At 41.0% G+C, this 23284-nt stretch overlaps 1 protein-coding gene across 1 annotated transcript in view; it reads left to right on the top strand.

Annotated features, from left to right (window-relative positions):
* The window catches only part of crtac1b (cartilage acidic protein 1b), a 33509-nt gene extending 10519 nt beyond the window's left edge, over window positions 1-22990 (top strand). Inside the window, exons 5-15 of the mRNA XM_061837939.1 lie at window positions 4184-4340; window positions 6512-6646; window positions 7556-7698; window positions 11244-11380; window positions 13495-13577; window positions 13772-13872; window positions 14151-14319; window positions 16616-16761; window positions 16848-16890; window positions 16989-17132; window positions 18273-22990. Of these exons, the coding sequence (XP_061693923.1) occupies window positions 4184-4340; window positions 6512-6646; window positions 7556-7698; window positions 11244-11380; window positions 13495-13577; window positions 13772-13872; window positions 14151-14319; window positions 16616-16761; window positions 16848-16890; window positions 16989-17132; window positions 18273-18400 (1386 nt within the window). The 3' untranslated portion in view covers window positions 18401-22990. The remainder of the gene's footprint in view (window positions 1-4183; window positions 4341-6511; window positions 6647-7555; window positions 7699-11243; window positions 11381-13494; window positions 13578-13771; window positions 13873-14150; window positions 14320-16615; window positions 16762-16847; window positions 16891-16988; window positions 17133-18272) is intronic.
* Window positions 22991-23284: the final 294 nt, after the last annotated feature.

Genomic DNA, 23284 nt, shown 5'->3' with positions numbered 1-23284 from the left:
CATACTGACCTTTATCCCTTTCTTCTCTTGGAAAACGTGTACTTGAAGCAGCCATGTTGGGTCAGGAAGGAAAGGGAAATAACTCCGTGCTAACTTTGACCGATGAGTTGTCCTTCCTGATACCAAATTATGGCTTCAGATTAAAACACCTAAATATTTTGATATTCTGAAGGATATAATGCGTGAAAATCATAATGTCCTAAAAATGGGACGCTGCTAACGAATGAGTTGTCAGGGAAAGTACAACTCCACACCAAAACCAGTCACAAATATCGGGTTACTGGTTCGCATCAAGTAGCAGCCCCAGGTACAAATTTTAGTACTTCATTATTGATATGTCATGAGCTCAAGGTCTCACATGAAAGTGCCATTCAGAGACCAGACTTGTCATAACATAAATCATAGTTCTTACAATTAAAAATGAATGGTGTCACTATGGTGCCATCACCTTTTGCTCTTTTTCCAGGGAGTCTGACATGGGAACCAAGCAGCCACGTAGGCCAAGCACCCAATATGCACTTTGCAAAAACTGTACTGTACCTCACACTCATCACGCTAGCAATTGCACTGACAGAAATTAGCCTAGGGCAAAGACTTATTGAAAAATCATTGACTTTTAGGATTGTTAAGTCACTGCCAGAGGCCTTCAGGTCTTTCATTGCAGTTCATTCTTATTTTGCACGGTGGAAGCGTGTGCGTGCGTGTGTGTGTGTGTGTGTGTGTGTGTGTGTGTGTGTGTAGCCGACTATTCCCACCTGAGTGGGTGGCAATGTGCCAACCTGATGACATTTCAAAATAATGCTACGTCAAGCAGAGTTATTTCCTTGTCCTGCGCAAATACTGTGTAGGTTTGACACAAATGGTAAAACTGTGAGTGTGTTTCCTCATATGCATGCGTTCTCATTGACTGAAATATGCTTCAGCCTGGTGGGAAAACTCATCGGAATCTTGTGTGTGGTCTATTAGTGTGGTTCTGTTTGTGTCTGCAGGGGCTCTGACTGATAATGGAGTGTGAAATTAATCTCCAAAAGGAGGTGGGGCAAGGAAACTGGTAAAGCGGTTTGATTAAAAATGTGTATTTTTAAAAAATATTATTATGAGTAATATTTTGTTTCGTGGTTTTAGAAGGACAGAATCAGAACTTTTGTTGCTTTTAATATGACTGGTTGTCTCGCGTAGTCTAACACACCCAAATGTATTACATGGTGTTTCGATTTTCAATAATGTCTTTTTTTCTGACCCTGTACTCACAAAGACAAGAAATGCTGAACAGAACCCAAGTGAAAAATACAACCTGATTGGCTGAACACGCAGTGCAGCCTGATGAGACAAAACTATCAGCAGTTGAATGCGATGACTAGACAGGAGAAGCTTTGTTGAACACTGAAGTTGTTTTACGTCAATACACAAGCATGTTGTCCATTTTCACAGAGGACCATTCTCTGCATCTACATACGTAGAAATGAGAAATCTGTCTTTTTTGCCAGTTTTTTTTTTTTTTTTGTTTCAGACCCATTTTCAAATGTTCAATTTTGCCGTTTCAGCACATCTGTGTCAGGATGTATAAAGTATATTTTGTTTAAAGGACACATCTATCATGAGCAAAATGTGAGGACATTACAGATAGTGAGCTATAAAAGGGCCAAGATGTGGTCAATTCACTCATGTAATCTTTCGTATTGTCTGTTCTTGTTGTTTTTTGTTCATCTTTGAAGACATTACGTGGCTCACTTATGTACACAACGCAAGACTTGCTAAAGATTAGGGAGTTCACCCTGGACTTTCTATCACCGAGTTTCCCAAACCCACTCAGTTTTTTTCTCGAAGCTTCTCATTCTCGGGGCAGCCGTGGTCAATGACGCATGGAGGTGAAGGCAACGCCATAGAGGGCAGCGAGCCAGAGTTCAGTTCAAGCTCAGTAAGAGAAGATTTCGAATGCCGCTCCGGTCGATTCACCTCACAAATCTACGCTCATAATCCAACACAATGGATGAGCGTCTTCATCGAAGACCAGTAAAGACTTTGGACGTTCTGTCGCCCTGAGCTTCACAGATACTTGGATTTGTGAACTTTTTCTCGATGCTGTGCTGCCATCCTTATGGATTTCCAATTACATCGCTGTACCTGGGAAAACAAAAGGCGGCGGGATATGGTTTTATACCAACGAAAAATGTTGTACCGACATCACGGAACTCAACACACACTGAACCCTGGCCATGGAGTCACAATTTTTTTTTTAACTGCAAGTCATTCTACTTGCCGGGCGTATTAGCGTTTACGTTCAAATGAATGGAGCTGGCAGCTTCCTTTCAAATATCCACAAATTCTCACCAGCATCCTCTCTTTAACAACCTGCTTCTTCCTTAACTCTTAATATATCTTTTAAGGGTTTAAGAAAAGTGATCCAAGTACAATAAGTTGTATATACACCATCAAACACCCAAACACCCTCGCTGCTCAGCGTGTCTACGTGGTAAATAGCGCAATGTGTGGGTGTCCGTCTGTTAAAACTCTTATTTTTAAACAATGGTCAGGTCCAGTTGGGTTCAATCATGTTGCACAGTGTTCGACACATATCGCAATTTCTGGACTATAAGCCGCACCCGATTATAAGCCCAGGACATTTTTAAAGGAAAAACATTTTATCCATACATAAACCCACATTGAACCATGAGATATTTATAAAGAAAGACGGTACACAGAAAGAGTTTTAAAAGCTTAGCTTTTCTTTCCAAACAGTGCCTGTGACGCGGCAGTAACACAGCAGCAACACGGTTTAGGCTACCTGCTTTTATTACCTCTGAAAGCTTTTTTCTTCTTTTTACAATCCTCCAGTTCTTCCCAGTGCCGTTTCCAGCGTCTCACCATCGATTAATTTATGCCAAGTTTACATGCAGCAGCTTGTTTCCTTCTTTATTGCCCAGCTCGATTGCTTTTAACATGAGAGCTGCGTCATATGCATTTCTTTTTGCATTTTCCATGATGAGGGTCTGTTCATGCTAATTTTGTTCATGCACAAAGCACAAAGTTACATTAAACTTGCTTCTTCCTCAACACATATATTCCACCTGTCTCACTCTTACCTTTTCTGCTCAAGCACCCCTGGCGGCCACGAGAAAAAAAATCCATAAATTAGCCCCATCATTGCATAAGCCGCAGGGTTGAAAGCGTGTGACAAAAGTCGGGGCTTATAGTCCGGAAATTACGGTACTTCTTTTACTGTCTGGCAGTAGTACAGTGCTTTCTACAAAGATACAGCGGCCAGTTATAGTATAATAGCATGATTCCTGGAGCTAGAAGGGCCTGGAAATCCAGGAAAATGCAGTGGATTCCGAATAATGTTGGATGTTGCCTTTCCAGGTTGTCTCAATTGTTATTTGTTTAATCCCTCGTTAAAGTATTTCTGCTTTTTGTTCATGGATTTTCTGAAATGTAAAAATGTTTCACAATAATGTTTTAAACTTGCTGCCCTGGGTAGTCACCACTCAAAGCTGTACTGCTGCAAGCAAAACTGTACCACTGGGTTTAAATGACAGAAACAGGGTCAAACATTTAAAAGTTAGAATATTAATAGTCCTTTTAGTCATGTCAGAGAGGGTTAATGTTTGACACTCTCATTTAGTGTGGAAGAGTCTTGACTTGCATTTGTCAACTGTTGTAGCAAAATGACTACGGTGACATTAGGTTTTCAAGGTTTTACTGTGTGCTCAGTAGATACCAGAAGGTCAGAAGGTGCACACATTCGCCTTTCAATGAACTTTTTCTTTGGACCGTTTCCTTGAAGAAAATTAATGAAAATTGTTCAGGTTGAGCGGAAAGAGGAAATTGTTTTTGGTCTGACCAGTTGAAGAAATGAAGGTTTTTCAGCAGTATGATACTGCAAAATTGCTTTGTCTTTGTCATCAGTAGGATACCGGGAAGAAACAACTATGGACAGACGATAAATCCTCGAGCGCAACCCTTCGCAAACATATGGTCTGGACCCAAAAATCGGTCCTAGGTCATTTTTTAGATTGGTTTGTTGATTGTCAGACAAATTCTGTAAGATCATCAAGCAGGGCCACAGCAATAGTTCTAGTACTGTCGTCAATGTTACAAAATATTAATTTCTGGTACCATTTCCTGAGGTCCGCAGATGTTTTTTTGAACAAATTTACCAAATATAAACATTTTTGGCTTCCAGGGCACAGGCCGTTATGCCATCTATATCGCAAACTATGCCAGCGGCACCGTGGGTCCACACGCGCTTATCGAGATGGACGAGGCGGCGAGTGACCTTTCGCAAGGGGTCATCGCACTCTCTAACGTGGCAGAACAAGCGGGAGTCAACAAGTTCACTGGTGAGTTTATGTGTGTTTCGGTGTGTGTAATGAAGACTTTTAGGATCATCCGGGACCAAAGCAGCCATGCTGTGATTTACAGAGGAGCATGTGCTTGTCATGTCCATAGAGTCTAAAATACTGGTGCAAGAACTGATGAGAAACTTGAAGTGGGATCAGGTGGGAGGAGAAAACGCGATGATGTTGTGATTAATTGTAGTAGGAATGAGAAGAAGGAGAATGTCACTTGGCTCTTCGTCAGCTGTTTACTCCAGTCAAAGTCACGAGAGGGGAAGGGGAAGGGCGATGCGTACAAACTGAGACGACATCAATCACTACAGCTGGCATCTTAGCAGTTCATTCTACAGTGCATGTCATGTCTGACCCCTTCAGCAAGTCCAATTACAAACAGTCAGTCACATAAAACATGTCAGTTGGGGCAACAGGAAGCATGATCTACTGAATAGCTAGCATTTTCCTGCAAAAGACGGCAAACGCTGTTTGATTGCTCAACTGCAGATGGGAGGGTGTCTATTAGAAGAAGACCTTTTTGCACGCAAATGCATGTTTTGATAGTGTTAAACAGTGCTCCTGGACTATTAAAATTTATGGAAAATCTCAGTTAAAAAAATGTGCCGTCTAACGCGCATATCGACACATTTAGCACACCGTCATACGTACGTGGATCTTTTGTTACTTTTTGAGAAACCGATTACGTGGTACGCCCCAAACTATAATTTTTTTTTTTTTTAGTAGCTGTATACACCCCTAGCTGTCAACTGGAACCCATGAAGGTCTCGTCTTTTGCACCCGTGCAATCCATTTTTCATGACAAACCGGGTCTCTTGCAAACTTATGAAGGGTAAATCCATCCTACCGAGTGTTCAAGCAATGTCCAGCAATGCAACGAGCCGGCATCTTGGGTAACATGAAGGAACAACGAGGTACCTTCCCGGAGGTAAAACTAATAGAAACAAACGACTCCAATTGAGGGCGGTCCTGCCATGTACGTAACTTCCTGCTTCTTCTCGAAAACAAATCCCTCGAGAGGATTTTCATGGCGGGAGTTAGAAAAATCTGTATACGTCAAAATCATATTTTGTTGTGAAAAAAGGCATGGGTCCATGTCGGCTGCCATTTTTTCATTAATAACATACTAAAAATCATCCATTTCATGACAGTGGCCCTTGAAGTAGAAAGTGAAAAAAATTTGCCTGTCTGCGATGTACCAATCAGTTGCATAGTGCGGCAGTGTCTACGAAAGTCCTAATTCTTATTCTACTGTGTGTGTGTGTGTGTGTGTGTGTGTGTGTGTGTGGATATGAGTCGCCGGTCGTATTTTCATTTTATTTTTTTTGCATTTGTCCTATTCAATCATGTTCGGCCATGTCGCTCGGTGTTCCGTAATTGATTGATGCAGTCTAAAAAGATAGCCGTTAATGTGAGGAAAGTTGCAATGATAATTAACATTTTCCATTGCAACTCATTCTGGCAATACAAAATTGAATGTTTTCCCTTTCAGTGTGGCCCTAACACGAGGGTTCGGGTTAGGAAACCAAAATTCAGTTTAGCTAACAAAAAAATGTCATGTTGTCGTGATATCGTTGCCTTTTCAAAGGAAGCGCTTACCCTTGAAGCAATTTCTATACATCAAAACCACTAACTCACTCCTCCGTCACTTGAACAAACAGCTCACATCTGCCGGGACAAAAAAAAAAAAGCGTGTGATGGATTCTTGCTTTGTTGCAAAGACAGCACAATAAATGACAACACGGACCATTTTGGCTGTGATTTCTGTCTTTGATAAACGGCACCCTCAGGACTTTAACTGCGGTTTATTGTAGGCTGTCATTGAAAAGTCCTTAAAATTCATCCAAGTAAGTTTTCAGCGATGTTGTGTTGACAAATCAATCTTCATCACGTTCTTTTTTACAAGCGGAGCGGCGAATGATATACGTACAGTACTCGAGATGTTTTTTTTCCCCCCCATGCCGCTCTTTTTCTAAAGGGACATTTAGGGAAGTTGTGTATCAAAATGGCAGGGCAGTCACCTCACTAATGTCACAGAGAAATACTGCTCTGCTCTTGAATGAGACTCCAAGCGCCGCGCGGCCGTCAACATGTTTTGAACTCATCAGCATTTAAAAAGCTGCCGTTTATTTTGTCTTGATGGCTTATAATTACCCCTGCAGGAGGCCGGGGTGTGGTTGTGGGGCCCATTCTGAGCCAGAGCTACTCTGATGTGTTTTGTGACAACGAGTACGGACCCAACTTCCTGTTCCGAAACAACGGCGACGGAACTTTTACTGATGTCGCGCAGCAGGCTGGTAAGGAGAAGTAACGGTATAAGGATCTTGACACACTTGGAATAATAACTTGTCTGTTTGGACTTTTTACTTTTTTTTTTCACCCAGTAAATAAATGAAGGTGTCAAAATCGCTCCTAGATCTCATTCTTTGGAAAATTCCAAATGCTATTAATATGCAAATAATGTGAAGTGAACTGATGGCTATAAGCTGTCTCCAACAGTGAAAAGTATTTTTTTGTGCACCACTGGCTTCAGATTCGAGACACTTCTTGTTAAGCCAATAATACATTTCACCACAAAAACGTGTAGTGACTTCAATTACCTCACATCATAGACAACTGACTAGATAGATAGCTAACTGCTGAGCAACTCTTAACTCTGTTGCTAACCAAAACAGGAGCAGCTGACCCACCAAGGTACACAAGTAAACAGTAATAAAGATGGTCTTTTGCCGTGTGGTGAAGGAATGATTTAGACTATTAAGATTTCCAGTATGCGTCAAGTTACATTCTAGGGGGGGAAAAATGTTCAAAGCAGTCTGTCTCGATACATTTAATCTTAATATTATTCAAACTGTGATCCAAATGAAAGCCACTGTACATAAATTCATTTGGACATTGTTTGCAGGAATAATGTATTAGGGTAGGTCCAAGCATTAGGAATAAGTGGCTCCAGGCAAGGTTCCTGCAACTTTACATTATTGTGCAACCTGTGTATTGGAAATTATTTTATTTTTTTGTGTAAATATGTTAATGTGATTATGTAGAACCTTAAGAAAACTTTTGAGATAGATTTCACTGTCTGATACACAAAACTCTATATATTACAAACACAAATGTGATTATTTTAAATGGATAGTAATAAAAAAAGCTATGATAGCGTCACAATATTGTATGAAAGTGTGCGTACCGTCACAATGTCTCGTTAGGGGTGGAGGACCCCATGCAGCACGGCAGAGGCGTCGCCCTCGCAGACTTCAACCGCGACGGGAAGACGGACATCGTTTACGGCAATTGGAACGGACCTCATCGGCTTTACATGCAACTTAACAACCGCAAGCAGAAGTTCAAGGTGAGTCCACACGTCCCGCGAATGGATTTCAGGAGAAATTTCACAAAACACTCAAACGATCACACATACTTTTGGTTCTTCTGTTTCCTTAAAGTTCCACTGACACGAAAAGCATGATTTTTAGTATGTTTTTAATTTTAAAAAAAGACAGCCGGAATGGACCCATCCGTTTTTTCACCACACGACATTATTTTGACGTACATTGCTTTTTGTAACTCCCACCATGAAAATCCTCTTGAGGGATTTGTTTTGGAGAAGAAGTAGGAAGTGACATTATTAGCATTAGCGTGTGTTTATACCTGTTTCACCTGCAGGAAAGTAGCTCTTTGTTCCTTCATGTTAGCCAAAATGCCGGCTCGTTGTATTGCTGGATATTGCTCGAACACTTGGGAGGATGGATTCACTTGTCACACTTTTCCAAAAGACCTGGTTCATCGTGAAAAATGGATTGCATAGGTGCAAAGGACGAGAGCTTCATGAGTTCCAAATGACAGGTAGAAGTGTATCAAGCTAATAAAAAAAAAATAATTGTTTGGGGAGGACGTAATCCTTTCAGCAAGCGACGACATTGCTCGCGGCTGGGCCAGGCTGGATCATCAGGGTTAGGCGATGAGTCATCTCGGCGGCGCCGGGCCTGGCTGCTTTATGGCGTCATCGTCGCTCGTGGCTGAGTATGCTGTTAGTTAGAAGTGATCTGCATATCATCTAAATATGGCTTGAAACTATAGGGTAATATTGCCCCGGTCACTTCACTTGATTGTGAGATATTTTCTTCTTCGAAAAGAGCTTCCTGTCAGAAGCGGCGTCGGAAAAATCTCCATTATTCCTCTCCCATAAGCAGGTGCCACTATGTGTTTTCAATGACGAATGTCCCAGCGTGACATCTGCTGATGAAATTGCAGGCAATATGGCTACCACTTGGATGTCGAGTGATACTTCCGCAACTTTGCGCATGTATGACACACTCTCTGCTCATATTTATTTTTTTGTAAAGACATTGAAGTGAATAATGTTATATGTATTTTTCATTACAATATCTATTTTAGAAAGTTAATAGGCATATCTGTGGGACTTTAACTTCCAATGGTAAAAAAAAAAAAAATAATAATAAATGTAAATGACTTGGCCAGCATCCTGGAAGGAATTAAGACATTCCCAATTTTAATACGCAAGCTTGTTTTTACCAATTATTCCAATCACAAATTTGTCAGGCAGTTTGGCTGAAATGCCAAATACCGTGGTCAAAATATAAGGGAACATCTTTCATTGTAACCCATTTCCAAAACAAATCCTCCAAAATAAGTCAAAAGATACCAAAGTTAATTTTAAGGCCATGTTGATATTCGCGCACTTAAGTTACAAATGCTGACTAATTGTTTCGGAGTCATCAAGTGCCGTCGCTGCTGCGAATAATCGATCCGAGGGGCTGATGTTAGCTTTTGTTCTTCTGCCCGAATCAATGCGATGCGAACGTACCTTCACCACGCAGATGTAGGCTGTGATTAGTTGGTCAAAAATTATATAGACATCCGTTCAGCAGGTGAACATCTGGGTGTGTACGGCCGAGATGAGCTGGACGGTGTTCGGATCGGCGGCGGCAGCTCGCATCCTTTACAGAGGAGATAAATATCAATGGAGACAACTTTATGGGGTTCAGAGAAAGGGTTCATGTGTGACACAGACTGGAGATAATTCCATCAACATGACACACGCACACACATTTAAATGTGATCTCATAAACACGCACATACAAGACAAATTGGATAAGCTGTTTTATGTTATTAATTTTTTTTCTTCTTCCCTGGACAAAGCTTGTTAAATCAGGAGCCCCACCGAAAATTTAAGATCCACACCCCCCCATGCTAACATTCCAGCATGCTGTGCTGACCTTTAGCTTGCATAATGAAGCTGTTGGATCACTCCAGTAAACCGCTAATTAAATTGGGCTGAAACAGCAGTTTGCTGCCACAGTGGAAAGTGCAGATTAGGTCTGTTTGGGCTTTAATTAAAATCTATTACTGCGCTTTTCTTTGCAAATGTTTGAACACACAAACAATCTCACACACACACACACACACACACACACACACACACACACACACACACACTCACCGAAGCACTAAGTAGAAAGAAACATACCAAGTAGAGCGGTCTTAATTATTGCGTGGAGAGAGCGTTTGACCACACATGTTAAAAACCACTTCGGTTATGCAACACAGAATTCGACCATGTTATTTGGAATATTTACAGTGTTTAGAAAATTCTGAGCCGATCAGGGGAGATAGCTGGTCGGCTACCATCATGCTGGGCAAATTTGGCCCTAAAAGTAAATCTCACCTTATTCAAATTATTATTATTAGCTTATTCAAAACAAGTTCTCCTTTTATTCCCCCCTCAAATTATCCTGATATCAAACAAGCTTTCAAAGTGTTTCATACAGCGTAATCTTACACAAACTTCCACAAATACAAATTTCAAAAACAACGACTCTTTACTGGTGAGCAGAAAAAAAAAAAGATTTTTGAAAAACACAGATGTAAACCCAACTCTCAATACAGTAAATTAACATTTCAAAATTGATCATTTAGCCAATGAGTGTTACACCCTTTCCCTCAGGCTACTCATGTGGAGTTGTACTGGTGAGACAAGGTTTCCTCGACAAACTATGGAAACGTATACCTACAAAAGTTTCTGATATTAATATGAATCACTCCTTTTGTGAAATCAAAATCGACGACACCAACGGTTTATGGTGATATTTACCTTGATGAAATTTTCAATAAGAAAATGAACAAAATGAGTAAAAATAACACACTTTCTATGTGTTTCTAATTAAAAATAAGTCAAAATTCAGAGCTACATGATTTTCATTGGACAGTGACCATATGGTACGCATAGTTTCCATGAAAAGGATTTTTTCCCCCCCTGCTTTTGGTTGTAAAGTGAGTCTTTGCCATCCATCATCCATCTACCTGAATGCCCAAAGCCCCCACCCTTTTCATGGCCTCCGTCGGCCATTGCCTCCCCGTCACCTTAAAAAGCAAGAAGGTCACCCCCCCACCTACAACTTTATGAGCCTTATAATTAAAACATGGTGTAAATACTGGAGGTAGTGAAGGGCTGCTCTATAATTCTTTCCCGACTTATCACTGCATCAATGAAGCAGGACGAGATCTGTTACTTTCACTTCCAAAAACACTGATGAGGTTTTTTTTTTTTTTTTTTTTTTTTTTGTTTGGGTTTACTTTTTGGAGTACAACCTGTCCACCTTAAAATCTTTACGGTGAGGAGTGATCAATTGACAGATTATTGTTTGCATCAAGGACAAGACCTAGATCATGAATGTCGTCAGCTGAGGAAAACGACCTAGCGAGCTCAATGTTATGGAAAGAGCCAAGTGCACATTTCCATTTCAAACAATTGATAATGTAGAACCAAAGCCATAAGACTCATATCGCAAGAAACTCTTGACAACGTTAAAAAAAAAAAAGTTCACCGGTAAAATTGTCCTTTTAAGTTTCCTGTCACGCTGTAATTTCTTTCAGGACATAGCCTCGCAGAAGTTTTCCATGCCATCCCCGGTCCGCACCGTTATTGCAGCCGACTTTGACAACGACAACGAGTTGGAGGTCTTCTTCAATAACATTGCCTACAGAGGGCCCTCGGCCAACAGACTGTTTAGGTAAGCTCTCGGTGGAACAGCACGAAGGCTGATCCAGCCCACAATGTACGCAAGTAGCTTAACGCGCTACATACGTCCCACACACACACACACACACACACACACACACACACACACACACACACACACACACACAAATGTTGTAATTAATGAATTAACACTGGCTGATCACAATTTTGGAAAAGCTGAGTTCATTTTCACGGGCCACACCCAAGCCCAATTGCCTCCAGGACGATCCTCATGATTGGAACTAACAATCGAACTTGGAACACAGCATGCAAAGCAAACTTGCTGCTTCATTCAGTCTCAAGAGAAATAAATTGCGTTATTATCATTCTGTGCAATAATACAATTCACTACACTACTGCAAATATATAAACAGTGTTAAATGAAATGTCTCTGCAGTGACAATCAAAACAAAGCATTATTGTTTGTAAATCAGACATTTTTGTTGTTGGTTTTGCAAATGTACCCATGGATTAGAATTTTCCACATTTTTTCAGCTAAAAATGTCTTTTGTGAAACGTGTAAATCCGTTGAGAATTTTATGTTTTTTTTTATCAACAAATTACTTACGTACTTATTTCTGAAGTATAACTTGTAAGTGCAGTAGCCTATTTGATATAAATTTCACTCAGTCTGAGGTTTGGCAAAATTATTTGGGTTGTTTGGACTCATATTTTAAGTTTTCAAAATGTTATGATTGCCCTGTATTTACACTCTTAAAAGTAACCAGCGGTCACCATTTAAAAGTGTGTTTTATTAAAAAAAAATTGTGCCCAAAGGGGGGCCCACCCTCCTTTGAAATCCCCCCATGCATTTTCAATGTTTTTCCAAATAGGTCATTCGCATCCCTGTGTACCTAATATAGTGGTCATTGACTATGTTTAATATATTTGACTTGAAGCTGGTAAGGATTCTTATCTGCCCCCCCACCTCCTGCACACATGGGCGACTCTTTCATTAAAGACACTTTTAGGTTGGGCTTCCTCGCTAGATAGTATTAATGAACCCAGCCCTCCAAACACAATCTCAAGATGCATATCAAGTTGTTAAAAGCTTACTTTCTCGCACAAGCCCGGGCAGCTTGAATGAAACGTAAGATGAATGTTGCGGATGAATCCAAACATGTGGAGTATCAATAATCAGTTTAAGCCCCAACAGTTTTTTGGCTCAAAACACGCCTGCTTGCCAGGTCACTGATGGAGAATTTGTCTTTTTTGGAGACGACGACGGCCCAACGGGGGTCACCGCCCCGGAGCACTTGGCTGTGTGGTCATTTGTTATGAAGATGGAGCAACACATTTAACTCTCCACTCAGGCCATGAAAAAACAAGCTCACTATTGTGCCCAGGCAAATTAATCTATGATATGACCATCAATATTTGGCAGAGACTTTCAGCATATTAAATGATACTCAATGCATTCTGTATGAAATGTGCAAAGTGGAAAGGTTAATGTCAAAAGGTATAATGTAAATTTGATTTTTTTTTTTTCCCTAGACACGATATACTTTTGTGCAGTTGTATAAGACACATGATACTAACGGCATCTGTTCATGTTTTTAATACAGAGCCATGTCAGGCTTGTAATAACACTTTAAGGACAAGGATGGAAACAGTTTTAGGCTCGTGTGTCATAACTGAGCCTTGTTGCATGAAAAGATGAACCCTGCTCGTATGAGAAGTGAAACGTCTTCTAAGACAAACACGCTTCCCCTCTGAAGTCAACTGGTTAACCAAGCTTGAGATGGACGGATATATGGACTCTTAATCTTGCACTTATTATAAAATGTCAATCATGGCAAGTTGCTGTCCTAAACAGTGTTACATTTGGGTGAAACCTATGCCATGTTCAGGAAAGTTTGATTAAAACAGATCACATTTTCATAACAGTTGTGAGATGTAATGACATCAAATACTGTAATGGTTTCTTGCTAACTGCGAGTACTCAAATATGTGTAGATTTACTCAGACTGGAGGAGGAAAAAACATTATTGGTACATCCCTAAGTATAACTTCTAACGTGCTAATGTTGTGGCCAGTGGGTGGATGGATGATAGCAGTCTGACTCGTTGAACCCAGTAATGGCACGTTCACTTATCTTATTGGCAGGGTGAGCAGGAGAGAGCATGGAGACCCCCAGATTGAGGAATTGAACGTTGGCGAGGCTTCCGAGCCAGAAGGACGAGGAACTGGTGAGTGTTTTGACCAAAATGTTGTCCTGTAACACAGGCAGATCATGTACAGAAGTTAATATGAAGCAAAAATAAAGCTGCTGTGCTTCCATTTTCCACTAGATAGCACTAAAACTCCATTAGGGATTCCCTCAGAGTAGACACGGCTGTGGTTTGTCCATGACTGATGCGTGGTTGCGCTGATGCGTCTCCAGGAGCTGTAGCAACAGACTTTGATGGAGACGGCCGTCTGGAGTTGCTGGTGTCTCATGGTGAAAGTGCAGCGCAGCCCATTTCTATCTACAAAGTTAACCTGGTGAGTGTAACACTGAAGAGAACAAGTCAATATTTGAAGTACTTCATTCTGTCATGTATACCGAATAACTTTTATCGTGGAGATTATAACTTGTTATTTATTAAGTAGATTACTTCTTTGAAAATAGCCTGATGGAGTTGGACAAACCCCCTCTGAAAATCTGTAAAAGTAATTCATTAGAGACAGGCAAAATAACTTGAAAATGTCCCTAGGATTTTTTGAAGTACATCATATCTCGTAGTTGTCCCCTTACCCGTTCAATGATCTGTTTCCCAAAGGGAACCACAAATTCATGGCTGCGTGTGATTCCCCGGACCAAGTTTGGCGCTTTTGCCAGAGGAGCTAAAGTGGTGGTGTACACGAAGAGGAGCGGACCGCACACACGCATCATCGACGGCGGGTCGGGGTACCTGTGTGAGATGGAGCCCGTTGCACACTTCGGCCTAGGTGAGAAGAAAGATTGAAATCTTCTTGCAAACTTGGGCATGAGTAGAAGTGAGGCTGTAAACTATTAGGAAAAGAGGAAATAAATTTAGGGAACACCTCTTTAATACCTTAATTCCCAGCCTACGGAACGCACCTGTTTATAACCCTCCCCCAGTACATTTGTAAAGGAAATACCATTTGGTACATACATATGCCGAAGTTGTGTAAAAGTCGAAAGTGGCCACATTAAAACATGAGATATTTACAAAGACGGGACACAGAGTTCAACGCTGACGCTAGCACCGTGCTAATGCTAGTGCCACACTAACAGGGCCAGTTAAAAAAAAAAAAAAAAACATACCGGTAAAAATCACTGACACACAGCAGTAACATGCTAGCTCAGCGCAAACACTAGCGCTGCACTAACAGGGCCGGTTAAAGAAAAAAAAAATACCGGTTTAAAAAAAAAAAATCACTGAAACACAGCAGTAACACGCTAGGGTTAGGGCCAAACCAATAAAAGTCACTTCCTCGGCACATATATTCCACCGGTCTTACTCCTACCTTTTCCGCTCGAGCGCCCCCATTGCGCCCGTTAGAAAAAATGCACAAATTAGCCGCATGACCGCTTAAACCGCTGGGTTGAAAGCGTGTTAAAAAAAAATCGCGGTTTATAGGCTGGAAATTATGGTAATTAATCTGGTCTACTGAGTAGTTCCACCTTTATTTTCAATTCTTCAAGACATTTCTACACTTCCAGCCTTTTGGGGACTTCCCTATTGGATGATTTTTGTCACCATCCAACCTAAGTGACTGGACAATTGCTCTTCTGGATGTTCTGGATAAAGGGTTCAAATTGAGGACTAATGTTATCCTCCGTTTCACCATTTAGGTCTAATGATCATGTGTCCAACTAAATAAAAACAAACATATAATGCTCAGGAAACAATTAGTTAATTATGAAAACCGATGACAATGCTGATGACACGCAGATGGCGAGAAATAGAATAACAGAGTCGGAAAGTACGACGTATAATGTGTAAAGCATCAGGCGTGGTTGAACACCCGAGGGAGAGTGAGGTATCTCTGAATGGGATTGGGGGTGGGAAGGTGGAGGAGGCGGGGGTGGGGGATGGGGGGGGGGGACAGGTGGTGCCGTTGGAAACACGCCTGCTTTGTGACAAACTGCCGCCCAGTTCGGCCCACCCAAGACCAGGTCGTCTCTCTAGGGCCTCCCCTGGAAGGCCTTGTGCACACGCACAAACCAAAACAGCAAACTCTTGGCACCATCCTGACCTCACGAGAGAAATTGACTTTTGCTAAAGGCATCAGTCATTCAGCACCTCTCAAGCGCAGAGTGACATATGGGAGCAAGTAAAGACAAAATATTTTAGGCAGACCTGCTGGCGAGATCGCTGTCTGACAAAATTAGCTCTTTACACGACAAATGCCACTTGAATTAAGGTTCTCTCTCAAGAGGGATGTCCCGAAGTTGAAAATGATCTTACTTACGGGGACACCGCAGTACTGTGCAAAAAAAAAACAAAAACAAAAAAAAGACATTTTGACAGTAAACTATGGAAAGAATACACGGCTGTCAACAACATTGAAGGGTTTTTAAACAATATCAATAAGGAAATCGTTCAGTTGTTGGATTAGTTTCCCCACCATTCCAGCAACTAATGTATACCATAATACTATTAAAAAAATAGTTAACTGGGCAAGGCATGACATATTAGAGAAAATTATATAACTACATCTAATGATGGCCCAAGTCATTTCTGTAGGACTGTACGTCAAACTATTATGAAAATGAAAACAGTGGAACATTGTACAATTTTTTTTAAAGCCAACAGCCAGAAACAGGAGAATTGCTGAGGGTGCCCAAATGTCAGACATAAGAACATTTTTTTTTTCCACATAACCCTTAAAATTTGCTATGATATGCTACTGCTCAACGGCATAAATAAGCCAAACATGAACTTTTCTACTCATTTCATTGTGGTATTACTTTTTCTTAATACTTCAAAATTATGTAATGCCAGAGTATATACTGCATGCAATAAAATAATATTATTCCACATCAAAATGTAAAGTAGAACTGCAACAAATGGGAATCCATAGAGATTGTTAGAACATAACCTTCATGATTTAAACAGTGGAAAAATGTGGACACGGTAAAATACAGATATAATCCAAACAGAACACTAAAAACCTGCATATAATTAGAATTTATACCCGTTATCTGCGGTGTTTAGGATCTAGTTACACCGAAGCAGAATGAGATTAGCATAAGGTCTGTGCTTGTCCATACAAGGGAAGGACATGGCCACAAACGTGGAAGTGTACTGGCCAGATGGCATCTCAGTTGCTCGACCCTTGGAGCCGTCAGAAATCAATTCTGTGCTGGAGATCCATTATCCGAGAGACGATGACGACGTCACCCCCACTGTGGAAATAGAGGTACAGCCGTCGCACGCAGGACCCGCATTGGAGCATAAAAACTTCATTCCACTGCTGTTTTTGTGGACACACATTTTCTCTTGCAGTGTGGTCCTGGCTTTGCTCTCAATGAAAACGGACGCTGCATTGGTAAGTTTAAAACCTTAAGCCAGTTTGTGACGGTCTTTTGTCTGCGTTATCAAGACCGGGGGTCTTTCCCTCCTCCTGTGCCGCCTCCCATTCCTCAGATAAAGATGAGTGTACCCAATTCCCCTCTGTGTGTCCCTCTGACCGCCCTGTGTGCACCAACACATATGGCAGCTTTAAATGCCGCACCAAGAAAAGATGCAACCAGGGCTTCGAGCCCAATGATGACGGGACCGCATGCGTGGGTGAGTGACCGAGGCGTCGTGGACTCAAAGCACGTTTCCACGTAACTAGTTTTGCTGCGAATTAAAATTTAGTTTGCAGGTGAGTGGCGTGGAAACATCGCTGATATATTAGCCAATTAAAAAAATGCAGAGTCTCGTCACGTGAGAGTTTGCAACAAAAATTATCACATGAGATTCCGGAGGCCGCCTCAAATTGGAGTACCACAGCATATACAGTAAAATGTATATATGTTGTTTTCCAGCTCAATCACACTCAAAGTCAAGTGTTTTATTTACCGTAATTTCCGGCCTACAGAGCGCACCTGCTTATAAGCCCCACCCAGTACATTTGTAAAGGAAATACCATTTGGTACATACATAAGCCGCAGATGCCCACATTCAAACCCACATTGAAAACGAGATATTTACAAAGAAAGACGGTACACAGAAAGAGTTTTCAAAGTTTTAATACCTTACCTTAGCTTAACATAGCAACAACATGGTAGGACGAACAGGGAGCTTAAAAACCATACTGGTAAAAAGAAAAAAAAAACAGCCGTAGTAACATGGTAGCGCAGCACTAGCAGGGCCGGTTAAAAAAAAAAAAAAAAAATTACTGAGACACAGCTGTAACAGCAGCAGAAACATCAGAAACATGCTAGCGCAGCGCTAACAGAGCCAGTTAAAAAAATACATACCCAGAAAAGTCACTTCCTTGCCACATTGATTCCACTGTCTCACACTTACCTTTTCTGCTTGAGTGCCCCCTTGCGGTCATTAGAAAATAAATGCACAAATTAGCCACATCATTGTATAAACCGCAGGGTTGAAAGCGTGTGAAAAAAGTCGCGGCTTATAGGCCGGAAATTACGCTAATTGGTTACGCATGAATAGTACGCTTGCTTGAGTGCAATTTTAAAACGTAAGCTGTGATGTGAAAAACAAATGGGAACCTATCAGATTCCTTGAATGAATCCTCTTCAGTCTCAGAGGTTCCACTGTACTGGCTTGGAGTGCAGCGTTTCGCGGTGCTAACGTCTCTGACCTGGTCTGATCCCTGCACCCCACTGTTTTTGATGACAAATCCTGCTTTCCCTGCATGTGATTCTGCTGTCAGCCCAAAAAGGCACAGATGTTGGCCAATTCCTTCTCTCTCTGCAGCCCAGGTGGCTTACTTTGGGAAGACGCGATCCTCTGCGCAATGCACACGCTCGGCCATTTCGCTGTGGCTATCGCCCATCGGGGTGCTTCCTCTCATCTGGGCCCATCTCTGGAATGGACTACTGTAGGTGCCTCCTCTTTCTCCTTCAACAAGGATGTGCAGACACTCTCCAAGAAAACATTCTCCTCCTCTTTCTCCTAAAACTAGCTCTATGGATCTGTGATATCAGTCGTGTTTTCCACCGTCCGTCACTTTTGGGGCTCGTCAGGAACTCGCAGGGCGCATGCTAGAACTATCTGTGTTAGAGCCGCGTTGCCCTCTTGTCATCACTTGGCATTTATCTCTGCGGGATTTGAACAGTGTCCAAGTAAATAAGTGGTGGCTGCAGTGAATTAAAAAAACAAAACAAAAACACTGCACCGAACCGACTGGCTCCTCCGGGAACATTCATTAGGGACATGCCTGGGCCGTCCTCCGTATGCGCACAATGCTGCTCTCATTCTGCGTTTGGGCTTACTGGGATGCTGAGGAACACCAGGTCTCCCTACAAGTCGTGTGTGTGCGTGTGTGTGTACTGTATGCATGTCAGTGTGTGCGGTCGTGAACATATGCCAGACCATCTGTCAGCAGTGGTGGGTTACATTTAGTTAACTATTAATAACTCTACAGCACAGCAAAAATGATGAACAATTTCTTTTGGAAGTGATGGCATGAGGTTTAATTTTATTTACAGGAATCCACATGACTTCATTTAAAAAAAAAAAAAGCACTATATTATATTTAATTCCGTTAACATGAGTTTCCTTGTGCCTGTGGGCGCTCCCTGCATGTCCCCAGGATAAAAAATAAAATCAGATTGAAAAACATGGCAATTTAATAAGAAACATTACATTACATTACATTACACCAATAAATGCTATATTATTATTTTTGCTATAATTTGTGAGCAGTAAGCATTTAAAAGCAAATGTGAGGGCATATTTCTTTCATTAAAATAATTCACAAGAGCCCAAGATACTAATTATAATGCATCGCAGATGACCTTCCATTTGGCTTCATTTAGCACAATCTGGCAATCATTTCAACAATCTGGTCACCAATGGCTTGTTAAATTGATTTTACTTCGTTCTGAATGAACACCATGTCAATTTTAGAAACATTAAGTTCAAGGAAAAATATGTTTGGTTTTTTTTCGTTTTTTTTTTTTTTTTAATCGAGCAACATAATATACCGGAAATAAAGTCTCCTTCTTGGAAATCAAATCAAACCAAAGTGACCATTTAACATTGCCTCGGGGGGATTTTCCTGCCCATTTCACAAAGGTCACGATGACAGTATAAAAGACAGCAGTGAAATCTTGCACTTTTAAAACTCTTTTAAAGCTCTTCCACTCTGTACAGTAATTCTGAACTCTCACCATTAATCAATACCTCTAAAATAATTGATCGGGCAGTTAAACATCTTGCTGATGATGTCACAAAAAAAATGCAGCCCAATGTCTCTGCCACAAAATACGGGCTTGTGGATTTAAAAACACAGAGAAACATGATTCTGAAAAGAGTGTAAAGAACTATTTTGGCTCCGATGACGACCAGAAACATTAAGCGACTGACAACGTGTTCACTCGGATTTTCAAGTAGTTCTCCAGTGATAAATTCTTTTTGGAATCCCCCCAATCCTCAACCACACGCTCATCCACTTCACCATCATCACAAAGCTTCATCAGTTGCTTTTGGCGAACATTGCGATGAAATCCTTCAAGCTCGGGTGTGAGATTTTGTGTTGCTCAAGGACATCTTAAATATTTAGTGCATTTTTGTCAAAAACATCACACTTTTCATTTCAGCCCACAATACTGATTCTGAGAATAATCAATTTTTCGGTGGGAAAAAAAAAGCGGGACCCGGCCAACATCTGTAAATAAATGTATAAAAAGAGAAATTTCAGATGTTTTTAATGACAACTAAATGGCGCTGAAACAATTAAAATCTCGCACAGAAGATGCTGGATGAAGCTGCAATGGTGTCACGCTGTCTCCACAAGCCAAGAAACTGTTACACAGAACGTTAGCAGCTGAGCCCTGCAGATTAGGTCCAATCGATTCCAGTATTTTACATCTTTTGCTCATGTTTGCAGCTAAGACATTTAATCAAATAGTTTTTTTTTTTTGGTGTTTGTTTTCTCTTGCGTGTACAATAAAGATACCCATTTTTGGAAGAAATGTGGAAGCTTTTAAATCAATTTACTGCTGTCTTAATCCACATAACCACTTTCTCTTCTTCTAGCAGCCAGCATGTAAAAAATTGGGTACACAAACTGACAATCGGGCCTAATTTGAACATTTGCCTCATAACCACATGAATCTGAATGAGCGTTAAGAGCGTTAAGAGAATACTCTGCAAAAACTCAACAATGTGTTAAAAAGGTGAACTATTATTGTGGGAAAATCCTTGTGCGTGGTCACCGACGAGTCTGACTGAGCCACAGACTCAGTGTGATGTGAAAGTAGGAAAATCGAAAGCGACCTGCCTCAAACAGCAATTGCCTTGTTTGTGTCGTGTGTTTCACAAGTCATTAACCACAATAAAAATGACATGGAGAACAGTTTTCAACCACAATGTATGGATAGGTTTCCAATTACCCATCATGCCTTGCGACGGATGCCGTACTGTGTGTCTCAAGAGTTCGGAGAACATGGGTGAATGGTGAAGCGTGAAGTTTTTTTCTATCGTTAATTTTTCCGTTTGGTGTAAAAGTTATGACATCGTTTAAAGGAAATGCAAATGTAGTGGACAAAAACATGTTTGATGCTTTAAGCAGAGCCAGAAGGACATCGGTGGGAAAAATCCACATGAATTTCAAGCAAGCGACTGGAGTGACGATGTGGAAGGCTACCCTGATGTTACATATCCGATATCGTTAATTATCTCGTGAATTCTGTGAGCGCATATACCCTTGATGAACTAAAGGCTTACAAATCTCTACAAGCCTACAATGACTTTGTAAGTGGGTGGGCTCAAGATGTACGGCAACGGGTGATCGGTAATCAGTGTATAATGGCGGCTCGAGTAAGACATTCTCAGAGGTCTACCGATCCACTACTATGTCCCTGGATCATATCCCAAAAAGATGGCGGCGTTCTCTCCGGTCATTGTACTTGGATGGCCAGTCTTGGAGAAGTGTGTTCACACGTGGCTTCAGTAAAATTACGGGCTAGCATGACAGTTATAGAAGGGAGGTCTTACTGTTGTACTGCCCTCTGCAGTTAAAATTGTAAGTCAAATTTTTTCTCTTAAAATCTTTGAATCTTTATAATAAAGAATTCTTTGTCATACCTTTGCATAGAACACAATTTATTCATTCCTTCTTGCCTGAAGTATTTAATTGAAAACGTTACGTGTAATAAAATCACCCGACCAAACTTTATAGTGTCTCTTTGTTGGATCAGGAAGAAATCCTGCTCGGTTGATCCTCGACAACCATAGGTTCCGTCTTTCTGTCGACAGTCGCTTAGTTTTACTTCCCTGGTTGACAACGACCTTTGGAATATCAAAATACTACCTCTTTGTTTGCCCAGATTCAGCGCGGTTAGTACAGCCCCAAACTAGGCATGTGTGGTCCATATTATCGGACGAAAGGGGTTTGCTTGCTTTGTTGACATAGATGCTAACTTACTTCAGACACTCAAAATGGCGGACAAGGGACTCCAGGGAGTGTGGCGACGTAATCGGAAACCTATCCATTACTAGATAAGATAACAGCTATCTTAGCTTCTTTTAGTTCTTCTTTAATGTATTTACCGGCAGTCTAGATTTCCTGGAACACCGTCCTGCCTCTCACAGGTCAGCCTTGGTACTGCGGCAGACAGCAAGCACTTTTGATGGAAATATTTTTCCATTTGTTCATTTATCCATTATCTATCATTGGGAGGTTTGTTGTGTTGGTCATCCCGCCAACGCATTATGAGAGCAGCACAAACAGACGTGCAGATTTTTTTTTCTTTGTCATTTCTGGGGTCTCACACTTAAAAAAAAAACAAAAAACGTCTGTGTGCCCCCATGTTAGTTACGATTCCGTGATCAATCTTTTCTTATTTTCATTTACGTGTGGCAAAGAGGGCAGTCATTTCAATTTGTGACACTGATTACTGTACTTTTCATTAAACTTAATGCCATATTTATCTTTAAAGCACATTTCCGCCCATGGATACAACTATCACATTGGGAAACATGGCAAAGGCCCACTAACTGTGAAAAGCCAGGGGAGGATTGTTCAAAGTATGAGCTAATCCTCGAGAAAATAAAAGGGGGGAAAAAATGACAGCAATGGATAGCTCTGCTCGACTGCTTTGGACTTATCTGGAAGAGGTATTACATCGTTTTTGGGAAGAGGGGAAGTATACACGATGACAGAAAGACATCAGTGAATACAATCACAGAACACTGTGATAAATTTTGGCTCGGGAGGAAACTCAGCCTGCAAAATGGTGTTATTGAACGATTTCCAGCAGATCGTCTTCGGGACAGGGGATGCTAAGTGTGTGCTGCATCTTTTATGCACGGTACCTCCCAAAGATGAAACAAGGTCTTTATTTTCCATCCACTAAGTGAACCAACACTGGAACGCAACGTACACGTTTGTGCAAAATAACCTGCATGCACAAATCATCCAATTTCCCACAGGCACACAATGTCGACGTTCAACTTGAGTGTTGAAGTAAAACCACAAGACAAAGCAGCTATGAAAGCTGAGCTACAGTATGTGGAATATTTTTCCTGTCAGGAAATGAACACAAGTGGATTTGTTAGAGAATAAATGGAAAAATAAACCTGAATTTTGTTCAATGGGGATGTTTACATTCTATTTGTAACTGCAGTCAGTTTATTTGATCTGAAAACGAGCTCGTGTCCATCTACTACCTGTGAGTAGTATTTGGTGTGTGCTCAACTCTCTGTACTAGAAAGTCCAGTGCTTGCGTTTAATGTCATTTATTTTTTTTGTTTATTTTTTG

Source organism: Syngnathoides biaculeatus, chromosome 12 (assembly GCF_019802595.1).
Source record: "Syngnathoides biaculeatus isolate LvHL_M chromosome 12, ASM1980259v1, whole genome shotgun sequence".
Classification (NCBI taxonomy): Eukaryota; Metazoa; Chordata; class Actinopteri; order Syngnathiformes; family Syngnathidae; genus Syngnathoides; species Syngnathoides biaculeatus.
Note: the sequence above shows the minus strand (reverse complement) of the source record. Positions and strands in the feature narration are given on the sequence as shown.